The sequence below is a fragment of the Nerophis lumbriciformis genome, linkage group LG04 (genome assembly GCF_033978685.3).
Source record: "Nerophis lumbriciformis linkage group LG04, RoL_Nlum_v2.1, whole genome shotgun sequence".
In the NCBI taxonomy this organism is placed as follows: Eukaryota; Metazoa; Chordata; class Actinopteri; order Syngnathiformes; family Syngnathidae; genus Nerophis; species Nerophis lumbriciformis.
This window is the reverse complement of record NC_084551.2, coordinates 23596247-23619923: the sequence shown is the minus strand read 5'-3', so window position 1 is coordinate 23619923 and position 23677 is coordinate 23596247. Positions and strand designations below refer to the sequence as shown.

Below are 23677 nucleotides of genomic sequence, written 5' to 3'. Positions count from 1 at the left end.
TTTGGTATTACATTGACACCAAAATGTGTAGTATCACCTAAAACTAATGTAAAGCATCCAAACAACAGAAGAATGCGTGATTATTACATTTTAACAGAAGTGTAGATAGAACATGTTATAAGAGAAAACAACCACATATTACCAGTAAATGAACAAAAAGATTAATAATTCCTTTTCTACCACTTGTCCTTAATAATTTTGACAAAATAATAGAAGGGAAAAAGACAATATGTTACTGCATACGTTAGCAGCTAAATTAGGAGCTTTTGTTTGCTTACTTACTAATAAAAGACAAGTTGTCTTGTATGTTCACTATTTTATTTAAGGACAAACTTGCAATAAGAAACATATGCTTAATGTACCGTAAGATTTTTTGTTAAAATAAAGCCAGTAATGCAATCTTTTGTGGTGGCCTTTATTTAGAAAAGTACCGAAAAGTATCGAAATACATCGGGACAACACTAATGGAGACACACTCAAAGTTCTATATAATAATAATAATAATAACTGGGATTTATATAGCGCTTTTCTAAGTACCCAAAGTCGCTTTACATGTAGAACCCATCAATCATTCACACCTGGTGGTGGTAAGCTACTTTCATAGCCACAGCTGCCCTGGGGTAGACTGACGGAAGCGTGGCTGCAATTTGCGCCAACGGCCCCTCCGACCACCACCTCATTCAATTCACCGGTGTGAGTGGCACCGGGGGCAAAGGGTGAAGTGTCCCGCCCAAGGACACAACGGCAGCGATTTTTTGGATGGTAAGAGGCGGGGAGCGAACCTGCAACCCTCAGGTTTCTGGCACGGTTGCTCTACCCACTACGCCATGCCGCCCCCATAATGCGGCCTAACATACCACAATCTTGCCTTGGACCCCGAATTTTCAACCGTTTACATCACGGTGTGGTGGCCAGTAGACCGGGGTGTAGGGCTAGCTAACGAGCTAAATATAATGTGTCTTAAACTGGCTCTCCTTAGCTTCTAGGCCATTTAGGGCCGCTACAAACTGAACTAGTTGGCTCTATATGGCTAATGCTACCAAGTGTGTCCACGGAATTTTAAAGTTACAAAGTTACTGCGCTCTAAATGACTGACACGCCCCTTTAGCAGGGACAACCTCTCCATTAGAAGAGTGCAAGAATAACACAATGGCATCATCACGTTTTTACTTCACAAAGTCGAGTTCTTCAACGGGGGGCTTCGGACTGGGGCTAGCGTAGCTGCGCTAGCTTAGCAGCTAGCTTGCTGAAAGGGAAGTGGTAAAATAAAGATATAAAGTGCTTTTTAAATACGATAAGGCTACAAAATGTTCTGGAGAAGGGCTAAAGAAGGCTTTTAATATTTAGAAGCACACAAAATAGAAAGATAGCACTTAGCTTTGACGACGACGAAGGAGCACAGCCGAACAAACAGCAGCGTGAATGAGCAGCAGCGTAAACTTGTTTTTTTCTTTGTCGGAAAAAAATAAGGATTTCTCTACAACGCAATCTTGGGAATAACGCAATCTGTATTTTATGAACCCCAACAACTACGTTATATCGATGCACAACTGGGAACATTTTTAAAAAATTGGCAAATTCCAAACAGCTAGTTTGGAGGAAGTATGAAGAAAGGAAATATTGTTTCATAAATATCTCTGCCATGCCACAATTATTTGAATTCAAATTTTCGGGACCTATTCATATCCCAAATACACAAAAACTGGTACCAACAGGTAAGACGAGTTGGTTTTGCATAGTAAAGTTGATACCACAATTAATTGAGTCGGAGTAAATACAGAAATGCTAAATATGTTGACTTTGGTTTGGACATGATGTACTCATTAGAACAAAGCTGAGGGTTGTTTTCATAAACTCTGAGTGTGTAGTTCAAATTGCACAGAGGAAAAGATCAGATGAACAGGTGCATTTGGGAACAGCACCAGCCATAAGGATGTACTAATTAATTTTAAACCAATTGTATATATGTAACTACTTATATATATGTTTTTGTATGGTTGTATTTAAGGATGTCCGATAATGGCTTTTTGCCGATATCCGATATTCCGATATTGTCCAACTCTTTAATTACCGATACTGATATCAACCGATACCGATACGATATACACAGTCGTGGAATTAACACATTATGCCTAATTTGGACAACCAGGTATGGTGAAGATAAGGTCCTTTTTTAAAAAATTAATAAAATAAAATAAGATAAATAAATTAAAAACATTTTCTTGAATAAAAAAGAAAGTAAAACAATATAAAAAGTTACATAGAAACTATAGTAATTAATGAAAATGAGTAAAATTAACTGTTAAAGGTTAGTACTATTAGTGGACAAGCAGTACGCACAATCATGTGTGCTTACGGACTGTATCCCTTGCAGACTGTATTGCTATATATTGATATATAATGTAGGAACCAGAATATTAATAACAGAAAGAAACTACCCTTTTGGGTTGGTGCACTAATTGTATGTTTTTTATGTTGATTTAATAAAAAATACAAAAAATTAAAAAAAAAGGAAAAAAAAAACCCGATACCGATAATAAAAAAACGATACCGATATTTTACGATATTACATTTTAAAGCATTTATCGGCCGATAATATCGGACATCTCTAGTTGTAATGATAAATGGTATTAATGATAACCGTGGTAAAACTCCTGACAGTTAGTATTACCTTTTTGGATTGAAATGATCGAAAAAACGTGTATGATAAGTGCGCTTTGATAAACTCACAGATTGACTGGCGCCAGCTCGCTAGCTTAAATGCTAACATGAAAACAAGAAACACTAGCATCTTTTCCCATTGAAGACACGACATACCCCAGTCTTTTTGTCCGCTGTCTGCTCTGTCAGACATTCTCCATGTATGTTTTACGCTTGAAAAGTATTTAAATTAATTTATGTTCAAACACATTTATTCTACCACGTTAAGAGAAGCTTTTAACTGTTGAGAGCGATCCATAGCACTAGTTTTAGTTGGTGAATGAAAGGCGACGAGAGATTATCCTGAATAGATAAATGTAAAATAAGTATACAAGTAGTGTAAACTAGGAAGTAAATGTTTCTACATGACGACATTACCCAGAAGGTTTAGCACTGTAGACTGGAACCAGAATTAATGGTGCGTTCCCTTTGTGCCGGGAAGTCGGAATTTCCGAGTTCCTAGTCGGAATTTCAACGAGAACGCCCCGAGAGGCCGGATTTCCGACTGAGAAAGTCGGAGCATTCTCACTACCCTAAAATTTGTTTCAAAGATGTCTTATTTCATGTGGTACGTACAGTACATTCTACATCGCTAGCAATAGCATCTGTGTTTTCTCTTCACCCACTGTGTTTGAAGGTTACAAAGAGAGTCCATATTTTCCATAAGTTGTTTATATTTAGACAAGACAAGCGCAAAAATAGCTTTCGTCGATGCAGCCATCTTGATTCCCGACATCGTACCTGTAACGCTCACAACTCTGCTGTGATGTCATTTCCTGCTCCGACCTCCAACTTCCGAGGTAAATGGGACACAGCGTAATGGTACGATCCGTTTGTGCTGGGAAGTCAGAATTTATGAGTTCCGAGTTGGAATTTCAACTAGAATTAGAACTAGATTTCCGACTCAGAAAGTCGGAGCATTCTTTTCACCCCGGAGTTTGTTTCTAAGACGGCTGCTTTGGATGTAAACAATGATATTGTTATTAGCACTTTTCCAATGAAAATAAATGGGACAATTTGCAAATTTGCACAACTCCCACATTTCACACCTGATTTGAACTGTTCCATCATCTACATATTTCACTCACCCTGGACATTCAAGCCAGAGCCTTTCCTGGTTCCCAAATTTACCCTGCTTACCAGGAATTACCAGGAACTTTCCTCCATTGAAAATTAATGGGCAATACACAAACCTCTTCATAGCCCACATTTCTCGTCCGAATCGAACCGTTCCAACATCCCCACACTCCACTCACCCTGGACATTCAAGCATTTTAGTTCCACTCAAGCATATCTGCGGCTTGTGCACATACGGCAGGGGTGTCAAACGTACGGAGGGTGTCAAACGAGGGCCGGATGAGGCACAGGTTTTATCCGGCCCGCCGGATGAGTTTGCTAAGTATAAAAATTAACCTGAAATTTTTGAATGAAAGAAACAGCTGTTTTAAACGTGTCCACTGGATGTCGCAATAGCAATTCTTTGTGTCTTTGTAGATGATGCTACATATGTAAAATAAATGAAACCACATGATGTTAGTGCATCAGTCGAGGAAAATGGTCAAACGACATAAATAACGTACTGTAATTTCATTTGGATATAATTTTTTTATCTTGATAGATTGAAAATTAACACCAATGAGTTGACTGATTAACATTATCATATAATTTACTCAGAAAATATAAATAACGACAAATAAAGATACAATGCTATTAACCGCAACATGTAAGTGTAAAAAAACACCAACAACATTATGATATCTACAATTTCAGAATGTGCTTGTTCTTTTTTGGGGGGGGGGCGTCATAGCTCGGTTGGTAGAGTGGCCGTGCCAGCAACTTGAGGGTTGCAGGTTTGATTCCCGCTTCCGCCATCCTTGTCGCTGCCGTTGTGTCCTTGGGCAAGACACTTTACCCACCTGCTCCCAGTGCCACCCACACTGGTTTAAATGTAACTTAGATATTGGGTTTCACTATGTAAAGCGCTTTGAGTCACTAGAGAAAAGCGCTATATAAATATATTTCACTTCACTTCACTTTTTTTAAACAAGGAAAACAATCTGAAGTTGTCTTTATTTTTAAGTTATCGTGCCGTGATTTTACCAGTACGGCCCACTTGGAAGTAGATTTTTCTCCATGTGGCCCCGGATCTAAAATTAGTTTGACACCCCTGACATACGCAGAGGTGGGTAGAGTAGCCAGAAATTGTACTCAAGTAAGAGTACTGTTACTTTAGAATTTTATTACTCAAGTAAAAGTAAGGAGTAGTCACCAAATATTTACTAGAGTAAAAGTATAAAGTATGTTGTGAAAAAACTACTCAAGTACTGAGTAACTGATGAGTAACTTTGTTCGTTTAATGATGACGGCAACAAATAATGCACAAAAATATAAAAATAGCAATGAACCAATTCAGAGCCAGGAATATCTCTTAAGCAACTAAAATAATACTATATTAAATAATAATACATTAAAATAAAATAAATTAAGGCAAATTGAGCCACAATAACTTAACAGCACCATAGGCTCAGTAGGCAGAGATTACAAAGGAAAATAACAAGTTAGCCTTTATGCAAACCATAAACTCTGATAGGTGTGGGCTGCACCTGGGAACACACTGTGAACTTCTGATTGGTGTTTGTATGCATGCGTGAGTGTGTGTGCGACTGTGTGTGTGTGTGTGTCTCTGTCTGTCTGTCTATGAGGCTGCAGTGCGTTAATAAATGTCCCCACACGATGTACATTTGACAGTGATTCATAGCAGCAAAGCTTACATCAGCCTACGGTGACAGCCAAAATATCTACTAACATTACTTACCGCGATGTGCTTCCTCAAATTTGACGTTGAGTTCATGTAAGCTGAAATGTCCACTTGTTTGGGGAGACACATATGACAACGCAGGGGTGTTCTTGTTGTTTACCGCTGAAACTTTATGTGCAGTTAATCATGTGACCGCCTGGCTCTGTTTGATTGGTGAAATGAAGTCAAACGTCACCGGTGACTGCATTTGATTGGTGAAATGAAGTCAAACGTCACCGGTGACTGCATTTGATTGGTGAAACGGAGTCAAACGTCACCGGTGACTGCATTTGATTGGTGAAACACAGGCATGCATAGATCCTACTTTGAAGGTCTGTCTGACAAACCAAAACAAACAAAGCGTGCATTAACAGGTCGATAAAAATCCGTAGCGAGTAGCGAGCTGAATGTAGATAAATGGAGTGGAGTAAAAGTACCGTTTCTTCTCTATAAATATACTCAAGTAAAAGTAAAAGTATGTTGCATTAAAACTACTCTTAGAAATACAATTTATCCCAAAAGTTACTCAAGTAAATGTAACGGAGTAAATGTAGTGCGTTACTACCCACCTTTGGACATACGCCATTCACACGCCATTTCTACCGGAATTGCATATTCTATTTACACTTTATTGTGCCTACTTCATCGACACGCACACACAAAAAAGAAAACGTAAGTTTTGATTGGACGGATGACGTTTGCGTTTGAGCGTCGCTCACAGTTTGGCTGAAATGCGCGGGGACGTTGCATTGGGAAAAAGTTGTGCATAATTGATTGAATTTGCTTGAATTTGCTTAATCATGACATTGCGAGTTCCTGGAAGGACTGGAAAAAATGTTGAAGGTTAAAGTAAAAGTCCCAATGATAGTCACACACACAGTAGGTGTGGTGAAAAGTATCCTCCGCATTTGACCCATCCCCGTGTTCACCCCACTGGGAGGTGAGGGGAGCAGTGAGCAGCACCGATGGCACTCGGGAATCATTTTGGTGATTTCACCCCCAATTCCAACCCTTGATGCTGAGTGCCAAGCAGGGAGGTAATGGGTCCCATTTTTATAGTCTTTCGTATGACTCGGCCGGGGTTTGAACTCACGACCTACCGATCTCAGGGCGGACACTCTAACCACAAAGCCACTGATAATTGATATAATTTGCGTGAATTTGCTTAATCATGACATTCCGAGTTCCTGGATGTACTGGACAAAATGTCGAAGGTTACCATGGAGCAAAATGTCTTATTCTGTCGTTATATTTCCAGTGCCCTTTGAAAATGAAACGTCAAATAGTATTTTTTTTCTATATCCTTGACTCAAAGACCATAGAACAGAGCAGTAAATGTCAACCTGTGTCGTCTTCTTTACTCTGCTCATGACATTGCTCTGTGTGACAGTTTGCCAAATTGTGTGTACCTAAAGGATGCCGTGTACAGTTTAAAGGTGAACAAAGTGGCTGCTCCAGGATCTGCTTTTGATTCAGCCCTGTCAACGTGCGAGCCCTCCTATTGGCTGATCCACTGGGGGGGGGGGTTGAGGGGTGGGAGTGGACACTGGCAAGATAAAAGGAGAGAATGCCGCTTTCCCGGTGTGCACTCACACACACACACACACACACACACATTTACATGCACACCTCTGTTTATTCTTCTGTTAGTGCACGCTACAAAAGAGGAAAATATCCAAAATACATCACTTTTCACACTCTCATCGGGAAACGTGAGTATTCACACATGCACGCACACATGCATAATCCTATTTCAGATTAGTGTAAGGATAATGGCGCAGCCTCTTAAGTGGAGAAAGGGTGAAACATTTGTTGCACGATAAGATTTTAGTGCCGAGCAAGGGCCAATGTTCATGTGCTGCTGTTTATAGTAGGCAATAGTACGTCTGGATGTTTATGTCAGTGTTGGGGTTGGTTGTCGCATCGCCGCTTTCATGTCGCTTTTGTCAATGTTTTCACATTTCTAGTACAGTTTTTCCTCTTTGAATCTTTCAAGAAATGGAGACAAGGGGCCGTTTAAATGTCTAAAAACATGACAGGTAAAATGTGTGAGCTAATGTCTGAAGGATGAGGTCGTTTCACAATATTTATCCATTATGTGTGGTTTGTGTGACACCTGTAGAGGCCACAGACAGAAAGTGTTGATACACTTGATGGAAATGATACACTCACAATCTAATGTTGGGGTTAACGGGGTTGGTTGTCACATTTATTATATCTCGCCATCTGACTGTGGTCTGGATCAGAGCTCACCTTTATAGTCTTCTCGAGAATAAAAAAAGGGGTGAATTTGAGTTAAGAGGAGTTGTTGTATTTTTTTTGTCCAATTGTAAATATGTCAGTAAATATTCAGCTTCTCGGTTTTTGTCTTCAAGGGTTATTTTTTTTTGACAACGAAACAATTCTTACACTTAAAAAGTGTGAAAGGAAAGCTACAGTTAGAATTGTTGTTAGCTCTTATGTTCGCACACATGTGTCAAGCTTAAAGGGGGAACTGCACTTTTTTTGTAATTTTGCCTAACATTCACAATCATTACCAAAGACATGATGATGGATGTCTTTTTTTTATAATGCGTTCTAAATATTAAATAAATGCGATCAAAAGTCTGCTTACAATGGAGCCTATGGGTGCCACGCAATTCCGCCTATAAAGCCCTTATAAACCATCCAAACACCTCCCTTAAGGTTTTCTAAACATGATGTAAGGATATATGTAACGTAGTAACAGGCACATTTATAATAACATTTACGTATTTTGATAATTTTAAGTATACGTGGTGCACTAATTAAAAAAAGGCATCACTACGTTCACTTTTTCTTTTCTTCATCACTGATTATTACTCACTGCAGACTTCATGTGAGCCAACAAACACTTACTGTGCATGTCTCATAATCTTCATGAAGAAACAGGGTAGGGGCGGAGGAGACCAAGCGTCTTTTTGTGTCGTTCTGGCCATTTCCATGTCCTAAATGGTCAAAGTGTACCAACTTGTCGGAATACCTACTCAGACTTCTTCTGTGCAGGTGAGATGCATAATTTATGATCTACAATAAACTTACAGGGAGCAAGGAAGTGAGAAAGCAGCAGACCACTCGATGATGTAAACATTGGCACACAAGCTTGTGATCACGGCGCCGCTATAAATTGTTTGTCTGCGTTAGCGCTTATAATAACGATATCACTAATACTTAGTTAATATTCAAGTCACGAAATGTAAATGGAGTATTGTTAGCGCTTTTTGAATGGTTATTTATTAGATTTTTTTGGGCGCAATAGAGGCGCCCCCAATGGTTCCACTGTAAGCAGACTTTTATTTACATGTATTTAATATTTACAATGCATCCATCCATTGTCATGTCTTTCATAATGATTGTGAATGATAGGCAAAATTCCAATCAAAGTGCATTTCCCCTTGAATGCCCGGGGACCAGATCTGGGTCGCCACATCATTTTATGTGGCCCGCGAACACTTGGAAACACTATTCATCAAAGTACATTATCGTTTCATATTAATTAATTTTTTTTTTCCATTTTGACTGAAAAAAATATGTACTGCATGGAATTGCAGACCTTTTAAACTTTGATATTATCCAATATTGCAACAAATATTATCATACTTAACAATAATTTTATTGTTGTCTAAAAAAAAAAAAGCCCAAATATCTGCTTGACTTATGGTTTCGAAGCAAGTTATCCATTAAATTGTACACTGTAAAAATGACAATAGATTTTAGAGTGTTTTTTTTTTATTTTTTTTACAGCATTTTACTCCACTACCGTTTTAAATGCAAAATTTCTGTCGACTGAGCTGCCTTTCCCCCCCCCCGTAAAATCTTCGGTTGTTGTTTTTACGGTGCATTACTGCAAATGAAAAAATGGTACCACTTTTTTTCATGGTAAAAAACTGGCAGCTTAGTTGCCAGAATTAAAAAAACATGGTACTATTTTTCCATTTATGTTGTATAAAAATAAAAACAAAAAAACACTTTACATTTTATAGTAAAATTCTGGTGACTGAGTTGCCAGTTTCTTTTACTATAAAATATAAATGTTTTTTTTTACAGTGTACATAAAAAAAATATATAATAATCAGATGCATAGGCAAATATTTGCTGTTAAAAGCGGACCTCTGATGGCCTCTATAACTGCGATGTGGCCCTCAATGAAAACGAGTTTGGCACACCTGTGCTCGCACAACAAAAAATCCAGTTGGGGTTAATTGCCACATATACTCATATATTCATACAGAACACATATACAGTAGGCTAAGATGTGTTTCCTGTTCATCGCCTTCGCTCTTTCTGTCTTAAAATGTATGTATATTTTAGCAAATTGTCAATGCAATTCAACTGTCAAATTTAGTTCTTGCCTTGAAAAAAAAAATGAAAATAAGATAGTGACCTATAACTCAATGTGTCCCCAAGATAGGGTTGATTGTCACAATGTCTCCGTTTCTTTGATCGTTTAGTACCTTGTTGCTAAAATGAGCTGGAAAATAAGAGGCATACACATTTTAAGCCAACACCTCAAATGTATCAACTGCAACAAACCAGATTAGTAAATATCAGAGTTCCTTTCAATTAAAATGAGAGCCTTCTCTGATGTGCAGAAGATTTTGATAAGAAACCCATCAGAAGACAATAACAATGAGCTTTTTTCCCGGCGTGTTCTCAAATAGTAGCATGGACGCAGCAGAGTTCCGGCGCCGTGGAAAGGAGATGGTTGACTTTGTCGCCGACTATTTGGAGAACCTGGAAGAGCGACCAGTCTATCCAGATGTGGAACCCGGATATCTTCATACCTTGATACCGACTGAGGCCCCAGTGGAACCAGAGAGCTATGAAGATATCATCAAAGATGTGGAACGAGTCATAATGCCAGGGGTAAGATTTACCAATGTCTTTCTTATTTTTGATGCACTCTATGTTTAGATTCTTGGTTAGTTATGTTCTTGAATATTATATGTAGGGGATAGCGACTAGTGTGTTGATGTGCGGTAGTATGTGTGTTACCGTAAACTCCCTGATAACCTTAAAGGGGAACTGCACTTTTTTTTTTGGAACATTTTCCTATCATTCACAATCCCCCATGTGAGACAAAAACACACATTTCTCTCTTTCTGGTGCGTTTCAAATAGTGAAAGACTGCTAGCAAGAGGCAGCTAACAATGCAATTAATGCGTATTGACCTTTTTAGCCTATAAAGCACTCTAAAAATCCTCTCCATCAACGTGTTACTGTTGTAAGTATGTATGTAATGTAGTAACAGGCACTTTAATAATAACATGTAATATTTACAGTATTTTGGTCATTTTAAGCATTGCTGTAACTTTTTCCTTTGACACAATTGGATTTCACAGAGCGTATAGCAACGGTTGCTATTTCCATTAGCAGCAAGTACTACTAATCATGGCAGACTTTGTGAGTATTTTCCATACTATAGTGCTACCGGGAAATAAGCCACACCCACTAAATTTAAAAGAAAAACAAATATGTTTCCATGTATTACCGTACCGGACTATAAGCCGCATATATATAAGTTGCGACATGAGTTATTTACACAGTAAGATTCTGTAAATGTATATTTACATACCTTAATTGTTTCCAATCGGTGCCTGTAACACAGCAGTAAAACAGCTGATCAAACAAAACAGAAGTCATGGTCATGGACCTGCGGAAGCAAGCTCTCCAATCAGCTGAACAGACTCAATAAGTCCACAGTGTCACTTTGGTGAATTTACTGAGGAATTTGTGAAACAGAAACAATACAAAAAGAATGCTGCTGTAAGTTAATAGTACTAACACAGACACTCGTAAACATGTTAACATATTAGCTAATGCTAATGACACTAGTGTCATTATATTACGATAGCACGTACAAATATACATGAAAGTACTCCTACAGACATCACACATGGGACGGTTTAATAATAGTAAACAGTTTTAGTTATATTGTAAAACTTACAAACGTTGCTTGGAGTGATGAATAAAGAATCCATACGGGGAAAACGCTATGGACGGCTAGAGGACAGAACAGCACTGCGGTTGAAAAAAAAAAAATTAAATAAAAAAACACAACCGATAAATGGAAGGACACTGCAGCACCTGCAGTGAACAAATTTGTCCAAAAACTGTCAGTGATTTTGCTTGTTTTTTTTGTTTTTGTTTTTTATTATTGCCGTCAGCAAAGAAAAATATATAAATTAGCCGATCTGTCCTATAAGCGGCAGGATCCAAACCGTAGAAAAAAACGTAGCGGCTTATAGTCCGGAATTTACGGCACTTTGGGACAAATGATGATCAGAACTATATATTTTTGAGCCTGAATATACAGAGAATGAGCAACAAGTTTTACAAGCTGAGTGATAAGCAGATCCAGCAAGCGTGTGTTATTGTCCCACTAGAGAGGATTGTGAATAAAAGGCAAAAAAACCCTAAACTTGCAGTTTGCACCTTTAGCATACTAAAAGTAGGTTCTGTTGTCTCGATCCACTTCAATATAGCCCAGAATAGGTGGTAAATATTATATTTGTGTGTTGCAAGTCAACAACATGATGAAACATATGGTGCCATATATGTGGAGTGAAATGAGTGTTTTACAGCTGGTATACTTGCAAAAACCACAGTTATCAATTGTACAAACAGTCTTGGTAGATCATCCGCAACACGACCACTACTAGTCCATGCAATTTTATAGTTTGCACTTGCTATTTAGCACTTGTCATTTGGATTTTTGTAGATCAGGCTTTAAGTGTTGTGTTCTATCATTCAATAGCCGTGTGATGAAAATATGCTTTAAGCCGAGTATGATTGGCTGCGGCTTCTCCTGCCAACATGGCAGGTTATATCGATTCCCCTATTTTGATACCGCGGGTACCAAAATGTATTTCGATACTTTTCAAAATAAAGGGTAAAAAAATTCATTTTTGGGTTAATTTTAACGAAAAAATATTGCGATACATTAAACATGTGGTTTTTATTGCAGTCAAAGAAGAATTTTAGAAGATTAAAATAAAAATTAAAATGCATTAAAAACATTGGGCTTTTTCTTGTTGCATTTAAAGAACAATTTACAATTTTATATATTACATATAGTCTGCCGTAAACTAGGATTAGGTGAGACTAGAAGAAAAAGCTTGACTAAATTTGGATTAAATGCTTCATTACTCAAGTTTGGCACTCTTGGTCTGTGTTTTAAGAAAATAAAATCATTTTTACATACTAAAATCAATACTGTGGATAAAAGTACACATATAAGACATGCGCCAAGTAAAACACACATTGTTAAAGATAAAACACAAATTGTAGCAATTTGTTACAAAATTCACTCATTTCATTTGTATGAGTTTGCGCTATGTGGGCGGTTTGGACTCATATTCGGCATCAAGCCAAGAAGCTGTGTGCACGTCAATGTATCTACATGTGCACAACAGGGGAGTTAACTCCATAACTTTTAAACCTATTGTGCAGGTCTCGATGATTATCAAAATATTGAACTAAGTCTGAAGCAAAGCTTGTAACACTTTAATCATACCACCTTTGGCGTCGCAAAGGTGGTATGGATCAAGCCTCATCTTGAAATATCTCCAAATTACGCTTCACTCACTCTCTTTATTAACCAGTATAATTGACTTTATTTGCCATTTTTCCTGCAACACAGTTTCTGCTAGTGCACTCTGTGAGTGTGCGTGCGCTGGCACACTCAACATGCTCCTCGTCTCAGCAAAGTCACTGCCGCACGGCAGCATGCGGATGAAAAAAAATACCGGTATTTTTCAAGGGCAGTATAGAACCCTTTTCAATTCATTAGTACCGCGGTATTTTATTAGTACTGGTATACTGTATACTGTAAAAAAAATAAGTAGTCACATGATGTTCGGAGGTCTGTGGTGAAAATCTGGGACTTTGAATTCACTTTTTAGATGTTTAAGTGTTGTTGTGCTGTGCTGCAGTGGGACTGGGGTGGTTAAAAATGTTGCGCAAGACTGGGGTGCAACAGTACCACCTGTCATGTCATGTCATGACTTTTCACACCTCTCATACGTTCAATTTTGCAATTCTACAGCCTTCGGAGGTCTTTTCTACTCCAAGATTGTTGTTTACATCTAAAATGTGTACTCTCATTCCAGATCACCCACTGGCACAGTCCATACTTCTATGCCTACTTCCCTGCAGCCTCCTCTTATCCTGCCATGTTGGCAGACATGCTCTCTGGAGCCATCGGTTGCATTGGATTCACTTGGGTAAACAAACATTGCCGACTATACTGATACCTCGAGAATCATCTTTTTTTTTGTTTTCTGAATTGTCATCATGCTTTTGTCTATTTATAGGCGGCTAGCCCAGCTTGCACAGAGCTGGAGACAGTAATGTTAGACTGGTTGGGGAAGATGCTGCAGCTCCCGGAGTCTTTTTTAGCTGGAACTAGTGGGTGTGGAGGAGGAGTCATCCAGGTGAGAAATTTAAAGGGGAACATTATCACCAGACCTATGTAAGTGTCAATATATACCTTGTTGTTGCAGAAAAAAGACCATATGTATTTTTTAACCGATTTCCGAACTGTAAATGGGTGAATTTTGGCGAATTATACGCCTTTCTAATATTCGCTCTCGGAGAGATGACGTCACAACGTGGCGTCACATCGGGAAGCAATCCGCCATTTTCTCAAACACCGAGTCAAATCAGCTCTGTTATTTTCCGTTTTTTCCACTGTTTTCCGTACCTTGGAGACATCATGCCTCGTCGGTGTGTTGTCGGAGGGTGTAACAACACGAACAGGGACGGATTCAAGTTGCACCAGTGGCCCAAAGATGCGAAAGTGGCAATAAATTGGACGTTTGTTCCGCACACTTTACCGACGAAAGCTATGCTACGACAGAGATGGCAAGAATGTGTGGATATCCTGCGACACTCATATATCCAACGATAAAGTCAAAGAAATCTGCCGCCAGACCCCCATTGAATCTGCCGGAGTGTGTGAGCAATTCAGGGACAAAGGACCTCGGTAGCACGGCAAGCAATGGCGGCAGTTTGTTCCCGCAGACAAGCGAGCTAAACCCCCTATCGACCCTAGCTTCCCTGGCCTGCTGACATCAACTCCAAAACTGGACAGATCAGCTTTCAGTAAAGAGCGCGGATGAGGGTATGTCTACAGAATATATTAATTGATGAAAACTGGGCTGTCTGCACTCTCAAAGTGCATGTTGTTGCCAAATGTATTTCATATGCTGTAAACCTAGTTCATAGTTGTTAGTTTCCTTTAATGCCAAACAAACACATACCAATCGTTGGTTAGAAGGCGATCGCCGAATTCGTCCTCGCTTTCTCCCGTGTTGCTGGCTGTCGTGTCGTTTTCCTCGGTTTCGCTTGCATACGGTTCAAACCGATGTGGCTCAATAGCTTCAGTTTCTTCTTCAATTTCGTTTTCGCTACCTGCCTCCACACTACAACCATCCGTTTCAATACATTCGTAATCTGTTGAATCGCTTAAGCCGCTGAAATCCGAGTCTGAATCCGAGCTAATGTCGCTATAGCTTGTTGTTCTTTCCGCCATGTTTGTTTGTGTTGGCTTCACTATGTGACGTCACAGGAAAATGGACGGGTGTTTATAACAATGGTTAAAATCAGGCACTTTGAAGCTTTTTTCAGGGATATTGCGTGATGGGTAAAATTTTGAAAAAAACTTCGAAAAATATAATGAGCCACTGGGAACTGATTTTTAATGGTTTTAACCATTCTGAAATTGTGATAATGTTCCCCTTTAAGGAAATATGTTCTTTTCAGGTTAAACTGTGGTCATCCAGAGCAGTGTTTTTTAACCATAAGGCCTATTGTCCACTACTTGTGGCAATAATGACAATATCAAACAAACAGAAGAAGACCGGCGCTAAAGTCATTGAGCAGGGCTGTCAAAACTACCGCCTGCGGGCAGTGTTGGGACTAACGTTAGTTTCGGCGGTAACTAGTAATCTAACGCGTTATTTTTTATATTCAGTAACTCAGTTACCGTTACTACATGATGCGTTACTGCGTTATTTTACGTTATTTTTCATGTAGTATTGGCTAGAAACAGAAGATCTGAGTGTGTTTTATTGCAGCGCTTCGGTGGAAAAGAAAAGGCGTGCTTTGTGTGGGTGGGGGCGGGGGGGACTCCCTTACCGCGGTTGAGGAGCGCAGGGGAGACGTTCCTCCAGGGCCTATGTACGTCTTCGGGGCTAACAACCTTCACTTTACCCGGCACTGGGTCTTCACAGCTGAGGGTGAATGACGAGACCGGCGGTTTGTTGCAACTTTGTGATTTTATTGGACGCAGCCATCCATCAAGCTAGAGCACCTGTACGCACTCACTGTCGCCGCTCGCTCACCTCTCTCGCCCACTCACTCACTGACGTCACTCACCTCAAATGCTGTCATATCTTAAAGGGCCACACACACACACACACATACGCTACTCTCATAACAACTAACAAGACATCATGGCGAAGCCAGAAGTCGAGTTTTTTTTAACATGGAGACATTCTCAATACTTTTCTTTTGTCGAGCACAAAGAAAATAACATTTTAGTTAAATGTAAGTTGTGTCTTGGATCAAAGATCCTATCTACTTAAAGTTAAAGTGCCGTTATGTTGCAGCTATTTAAAATAGTTTTGTCAATTTGTTCTGGCCTGAAATAAATTGGCCTTTTGAAACATATCTTTGTCTTTGTGTGTTGTATGTAGACCACATTGCTTAGCAGAGTTCAGTGATGCAAATGCATGTCAAGTTGATCAACACATTGTATTATTCTCCAGTGCAATAACAGTACTGAAATGAAGGCTAAAAGGGCATTAATGGGAGCCTTAAAAAAAGGGGGAAAAAATAAGTAACTAAATAGTTACTTTTCACAGTAACGCATTACTTTTTGGTGTAAGTAACTGAGTTAGTAACTAAGTTACTTTTGAAATAAAGTAACTAGTAACTGTAACTAGTTACTGGTTTTCAGCAACTAACCCAACACTGCCTGCGGGCCAGGTGCATTTTCATTTTGGCCCGCTAGACCTCACAAGTTTGATAAGAAATCTGGTCGGCGGGGTGCCACCAACTTCATTTTAAAAATCTGACAGTACGATTGCTGCCACTTTTGCCGCCATCTTGCGGACATCGTGAGTAATTCAGGGTAATGACCATGAATTGCACAACATTTTTATATGTGACCCAATCTAAACAAGCTTTCCCACTCATGGTGCAAATAAACTAACACACAAAGTCAACACGCATGGTCACACATAACACAACATGCTCACTGAACTTTGTAGATATTATAAAAAATGTCCAAGCACAACACATAATTCAAAATTACATGGGGAAAATTGCAAAACATTCTCTCCACACTTATCCATTTTAGCTGTTTGATATTTCTGATTGATTACAACACTTTAAGTTAGTCGTCATGGAAGTAAACAAGGTAGGAGTCGAACTTTCACATACTCTTAATACATTAGTTATTAATTTTATATATATATATATATATATATATATATATATATATATATATATATATATATATATATGTGAATGTCAGTGTATAATTAATGTATATATATACTGTATTATTATTAATATTAATATATAATTATATACAAAACCCAAAACCAGTGAAGTTTGCACATTGTGTAAATCGTAAATAAAAACAGAATACAAAGATTTGCAAATCCTTTTCAATTCATATTCAATTGAATAGACATATTATATGTAATGTTCGAACTGAGAAACTTGCAAATAATCATTAACTTAAAATTTTGTGGCAACAACACATTGCAAAAAAGTTGGCACAGGGGCATTTTTACCACTGTGTTACATGGCCTTTCCTTTTAACAACACTCAGTAAATATTTGGGAACTGAGGAGACCAATTTTTTGAAGCTTTTCAGGTGGAATTCTTTCCCATTCTTGCTTGATGTACAGCTAAAGTTGTACAATAGTTCGGGGTCTCCTTTGTCGTATTTTATGCGCCACACATTTTCAATGGGACACAGGTCTGGACTACAAGCAGGCCAGTCTAGTACCCGCACTCTTTTACTACAAAGACACGCTGTTGTAACACATGATGAATGTGGTTGGCATTGTCTTGCTGAAATAAGCAGGGGCGTGCGTCTATGAAAAAAAAAACGTTGCTTGGATGGCAACATAAGTTGCTCCAAAACCTGTATGTACCTTTCAGCATTAATGGTGCCTTCACAGATGTGTAAGTTACCCACGCCTTGGGCACTAATACACCCCCATACCATCACAGATGCTGGCTTTTGAACTTTGTGCCTATAACAATCCGGACTGTTTTTATTCAGTCATTGGTGGAGCTAAGGATAATATTTGAATATTGTTTTTAATATTGTTGTGCAGCACTTTGGAAACATTTTGTTGTTTAAATGTGCTATATGAATAAAGTGGATTGGATTGGATTGTCACACCTGCCAGCTTGTCCCATTTCAGTCCTAACATATCCAAACACGCATTTACCTATGTGAACAAGTCATTACCTGTGGTTGTCTCTTTAATTGACTCCATGGCTGCCAGCTCTTTCGTGATTTGAAAGTGTGTAGTTATCCCACGTAAGAAGATGAGCAGCTGGGCGGTGTCACGTACATCGCAGCTCTCATTCAAAGCCATCGGAAAACAGTCAAAGTCTCCGGCCATATCAGAGCAACAGAGTCCAATAAACTCTCCGTCAGAAAACGCCTTACTTTTTCTGGCAATTTTGTGAGAAATGGAGAAACTTGTCCTGATGGTTGCATCTCTGGGGGTGTGAAATTTGTCAAAAAGTCCTTGTTGGGTTTGCAGTTTTACCATCAATGCATCAGCCTCCCTTGCGCGCTCTTCATCAGACAGATTCCGGTATTTTTCCTCGTGCTTCGTCGTGTAGTGGCGATTCAAATGATATTCTTTAAACACAGCAACCTGGGTACCACAAATTAAGCATACGGCTTTACCTTTAATTTCTGTAAAGAAATACTTGGCAGTCCATGTCTTGTTGGAAACACGCCATTCGTCATCAACTTTTCTCTTTTTAGCGTCTCATCACTTGTCGCTGTGCACCTTCACTCACAGGTTACACCCGGACATACGCCCATAAATAACACTTTTCAAAATAAAAGCAGCACAGTTGTATTGCACGCACGACATAGATGTTTTTTAAACTTTATTTTGTAATTTGTGATTGCCGCTGTTCACATTCACTCACAATCACACACGCGCATACGTCCACACGGAAGTAATACAAATAACGCTTTTCAAAACAAAAGCAGCAACGTTGTATTGCATTTTGATGCAGTACCGCCTAAGAGATCGAAGGTCACGGGCATTCAATGTTGGCTTTCGGCCTTGCCGTGATTTCTCCAGATTCTCTGAACCTTTTGATAATATTACGGGCCATAGATGGTAAAATCCCTAAATTCCTTGCAATAGCTCGTTGAGAAATGTTGTTCTTAAACTGTTCGACAATTTGTTCACACATTTGTTCACAAAGTAGTGACACAAACAAGGTTGGGGCTACATCCATATTTGTGACTGACTGAGCATTTCATGGAAACTACTTTTATACCCAATCATGGCACCCACCTCTTCCCAATTAGCCTGTTCACTTGTGAGATGTTCGAAATAAGTGTTTGATGAGCATTTCTCAACTTTCTCAGTCTTTTTTGCCACTTGTGCCAGCTTTTTTTTAAACATGTTGCAGGCATCAATTTCCAAATTAGCTAATGTTTGCAAAAATAACAGAGTTTACCAGTTCGCAGGTTAAGTATCTTGTCTTTGCAGTTTATTCAATTGAATATATGTTGAAAAGGATTTGCAAATCATTGTATTCTGTTTTTATTTACCATTTACACAACGAACCAACTTCACTGGTTTTGGGTTTTGTAAATATATCTATATATAGATATACTGTATATGTATATATACAGTATATACACACATATATACTGTATGTAAAGGTTATATACGTTTGTATATATAATATTGTTACTTTACATGCAGTCAGCTTTCGGCTGGCGACAAAATCTTTTAGCCCAATACGGCCCCCAAGCAGAACAATTTTCAATAACCCTGTTAAAGTTAAAGTTAAAGTCCCAACGATAGTCACACACACACTAGGCGTGGTGAAATGATCCTCTGCATTTCACCCAGCCCCATGTTCACATCCTGGGGGGTGAGGGGAGCAGTGAGCAGCAGAGGTTGCGCTCTGGAATCATTTTGGTGATTTACCCCCCAATTCCAACCCTTGACGCTGAGTGCCAAGCAGACATTTCTTAAGCGCTAAATATGACTGAAGTGATGAAGCTGTATTTTCATTTGCACTTTAATTTAATTGACAGTTTAGTTAAGAAACATATTAATTATTCATTTAGGGTTGTTTTTTTTCATAATTGTTGGTACTTTTATTTTTATCAGTTATTTATGATTACCTTCTTATGCAGTATATTTGGTTAGTACTTATTTTTCTCATCAACCTGACCTAAGCCAAAGTTTGTGTGTAATTAAATAATAATATTTGTGATCAACACATGGTTTGATATCATTTAACAAGGTTGTAAAGTTGGTTAGATGCAATTATTGAATACGATTCAAATCAAGAGTAAGATTACTAATTCAGTGGCAATATTTGAGTTGGACTCGAGCCCTGCAGTAGTGGAAAAGTTGGACACTGGAGTCAAAAAAGTTCAGAGCCCCTGCTCGACAGCAATACATTTCTCGGTTCTGTAATAAAAATGTGGGCAGCTCACCGTGTTTGACATCAATTTGTCCTCCATTGATTTGTCCTTTTGTTTTCCTACACACCAGCTGAAAATTGGCAGGAAATTACCTTCAAATGTGTCAGACGTTGTCAAGCTGAGATGTCAGCGTCTGTCCTGGGTTTGGTTACTGTGGCGTCACTTAAATGCATCAGTGTGTGTGTGAGAGGGTCCATGGTGAGAAGTGGTGCATGAGAGTGCACTCTGATGATGGATCATTTCATCTGCCCCTCTATTATGACCACCTGTGTGTGTGTTTGTGTATGTGTGTGCGTGTGTGTGTGCGTGCGTGTGTGTGTGTGTGTGTGTGCGTGTGTGTGCATGCTCATTTGGTTCATTGTGTTGTTGTTTCTGTCCTGCAGCTTTTTTTTTTTTTACTTCACTATGGCAACAATTGGCCTTTTCTCCCTACTACAGAGTTAATGAGTGCTGTGATGACAAATTGCCACCCAATTATTATAACCCCTTTATTAACACAGAGGACATTTGACGTTATCAAGAAATGTATGAGATATTTACACACATTTTATGCAATTGTAACACGCCAACTTTTCCTATTTTAATTATTGATATTCATTATTACTTAGATTCTGCCTCACCCGTCTCCCCTGACTGCATATTACTAATATGATATCCTTGTATTAGGGCAGTCCTTCTCAATTATTTTATGTTACGCCCCTTCTAGGAAGCATTTCGCCCGTCTACCCTCCGCTGTGACTATAAATAGTATAATTTGTCTATAAATAGTATAATTCGTCTATAAAATTGTTATAAGTACACCTCCACATAACATTATATCCTTATTAACATTAGATAAAACAAACAAACAAAGAAATATAGACCAACTTACAACAAATAATAACTTTTTTAACATTGTTTTTAGACCATGTTTAGACTGCAGGTCAATGCGGGCCAAATTGGAATTTTTTTAGATCAGATTTTTTCCAGCTGACTGATTACACTGCAAGTAAAACGTGATTTTTTAAAATCAGACTCCAAGGTAAACGCGCACAGGCCCCAATGTGGCCCCAACTTGGCCGCGACGTCACTGGCATGGAAATTTTGATAAAGTGAAAACAAAGTCGCTACTACAAAATAAAATAAAGGTCGTAACACCTTTAAAATGTGTTTTTATGTGAAAGTAAATCATACTTGCCAACCTTGAGACCTCAGAATTCGGGAATTAAGGGGGTGGGAGGGTGGGTTGAGGTGTGGGGGGCGGGGTTTGGTGTAGCGGGGGTGGGGGGGGGGCGACGGGGGGGGGTTGTATATTGTAGCCCGGAAGAGTTAGGGCTGCAAGGGATTCTGGGTATTTGTTCTGTTGTGTTTATGTTGTGATACGGTGCGGATGTTCTCCCGAAATGTGTTTGTCATTCTTGTTTGGTGTGGCTTCACAGTGTGGCGCATATTTGGAATAGTGTTAAAGTTGTTTATAAGGCCACCCTCAGTGTGACCTGTATGGCTGTTGATCAAGTATGCCTTGCAGTCACTTACGTGTGTCCGCAATAGCCGCAAACAACACGTGACTGTTTTTATGGTGAAAAGGCGGACGCGACGACAGGTTGTAGAGGACGCTAAAGGCAGTGCCATCACGGCACGCCCTTAATGTTGTTGTTCGGGTGAAAATCGGGAGAAATTCGGGAGAACGGTTGCCCCGGGAGATTTTCGGGAGGGTCACTGAAATTCGGGAGTCTCCCGGAAAAATCGGGAGGGTTGGCAAGTATGAAGTAAATGAAAGTAACAGAACACTGTAATAATGTATGAATGGATGAATATAGTGTAATATATTTGGGAGGGTTGTAATCTTTTTATGGCTGTTAAGTAGAGGCGACACGGACATCAGTGTGGATTTAAGGGAGCTTTATTTTTCAACTCACATGTAAGAAAATGCGCCACAGCGTCAATTCCTGTCTTTCCACAATCGCTATTTCTTCGGAATCAAAATACAAATTCATATACTACATACAGCCTATTATTTGCGCACCCAAAGCTGACGAAAAAATCACATTCAGGTTGTATTCAGGTTGCATTGCATTTAGATTGAAGTCACATTTGAAAAGATTACCTCGTTATGTGGCCTGAAAACATTCACCAACTTGAACCATTTGATCCTAATAAAATAAAATTATATAAACAAAATAATAATAAATTCAAATTGATCTGTAACATTAACTAAGGAGCACAATATATAAAACACTTTAACCTACAAAACAAAAATAAATAAAACGTGTTTTCTTATCAAAATGAGGAAGACAGGATTAATGGCTACAATGAGCATGTTTTGCAGTGCACAACTTTTCGAAGCAGGGTTTGAAGCATGATACTGCATGATAAGGACTGTTTAAGGGGTATAATGAATATACTTACTTTATGTACGAGAACTCCTCACACATTTATAATGTGAGGGACTGGAAATGTACATTCAGTACGATAGGGGCGTGGCACCGAATTCTGGGCCAGCAGGGGCCCCCATCCCACCCTAAACCCAATGTTGCCACCCCCATACACACTAAAAACAAATTATTGTATAGATATAGTTGAAACCAGCTTTATAAAACACACGTAAAAACGTTAATTAGGTTTTTGCTTTTTTAAAGATGGGCTTAACATATCTAGAACATACTGTATCTAGACAAACCCCCTAAATAATTTGGTTTTGTTGAGAAATGAAAAAAAATGTTTTTACCACAAAGAAGTCCCAACATATTTAATCAAGTGGCCAGAAGTATTCATGTTAATAATCAGATAACCTGTCATTATTCACTTAAATATGATAATACAACTTTCAAACGTTCCTTTACTTCAGAGTGTGAAGTAGAGATTAGCTAATATTGTTATGATCCGCTGCCCGGATCATAGTTTGTTTACGTTGTTTAGTCACTTGTGTTTTCAGCACCTCTTGAGTTTGTTTGTTTCAGTTGCCATGACGGCAGATTACACTCAGCTGCCTCTGGTTAGTGTTCGAGACGCTCACCTGTTGTCCGGGCACTAATCAGAGGGCTATTTAGTCTATGCGCTAGCCTCACTCGGTCTGGTTTCCAAATTTGTTTTATGCAACAGACAACGACTATTTTGATTCCTGCTGGCTTTCACGCTATGCTATTTTTGCTTGCTAGCTCCCATGTTAGTCCCTTTGTTTTTGCCTTCCATGCTATGAGCACCTTTTTGTTTGTTCCCGTATGATTTATGTATTAAATAAATATTTTCCTACCTGCACGCTGTGTCCGAAGCCCCTCTGCATTCCTGGGAGAACAACCCAGCATCATCATGCGACCCAGTTGTCACAAATATAGGATTATCATCAGTGGATATTATAAATCATAATAATAAAACATTATTATTGTATTATAACTAGTGCATCTCCTGCAGGTTAAGTCTCCCCTGTCATTAAAAACTAGTGACATCTTGGTTCTAGT

General features: G+C 38.9%; 1 protein-coding gene across 1 annotated transcript in view; it reads left to right on the top strand.

The window, feature by feature from the left end:
- Positions 1-7087: 7087 nt before the first annotated feature.
- ddc (dopa decarboxylase) overlaps positions 7088-23677 on the top strand; it is a 47883-nt gene continuing 31293 nt past the window's right edge. The window contains exons 1-4 of the mRNA XM_061950950.1: positions 7088-7209; positions 10177-10381; positions 13627-13740; positions 13831-13950. Coding sequence (XP_061806934.1) covers positions 10181-10381; positions 13627-13740; positions 13831-13950 — 435 coding nt within the window. The 5' untranslated portion in view covers positions 7088-7209; positions 10177-10180. The remainder of the gene's footprint in view (positions 7210-10176; positions 10382-13626; positions 13741-13830; positions 13951-23677) is intronic.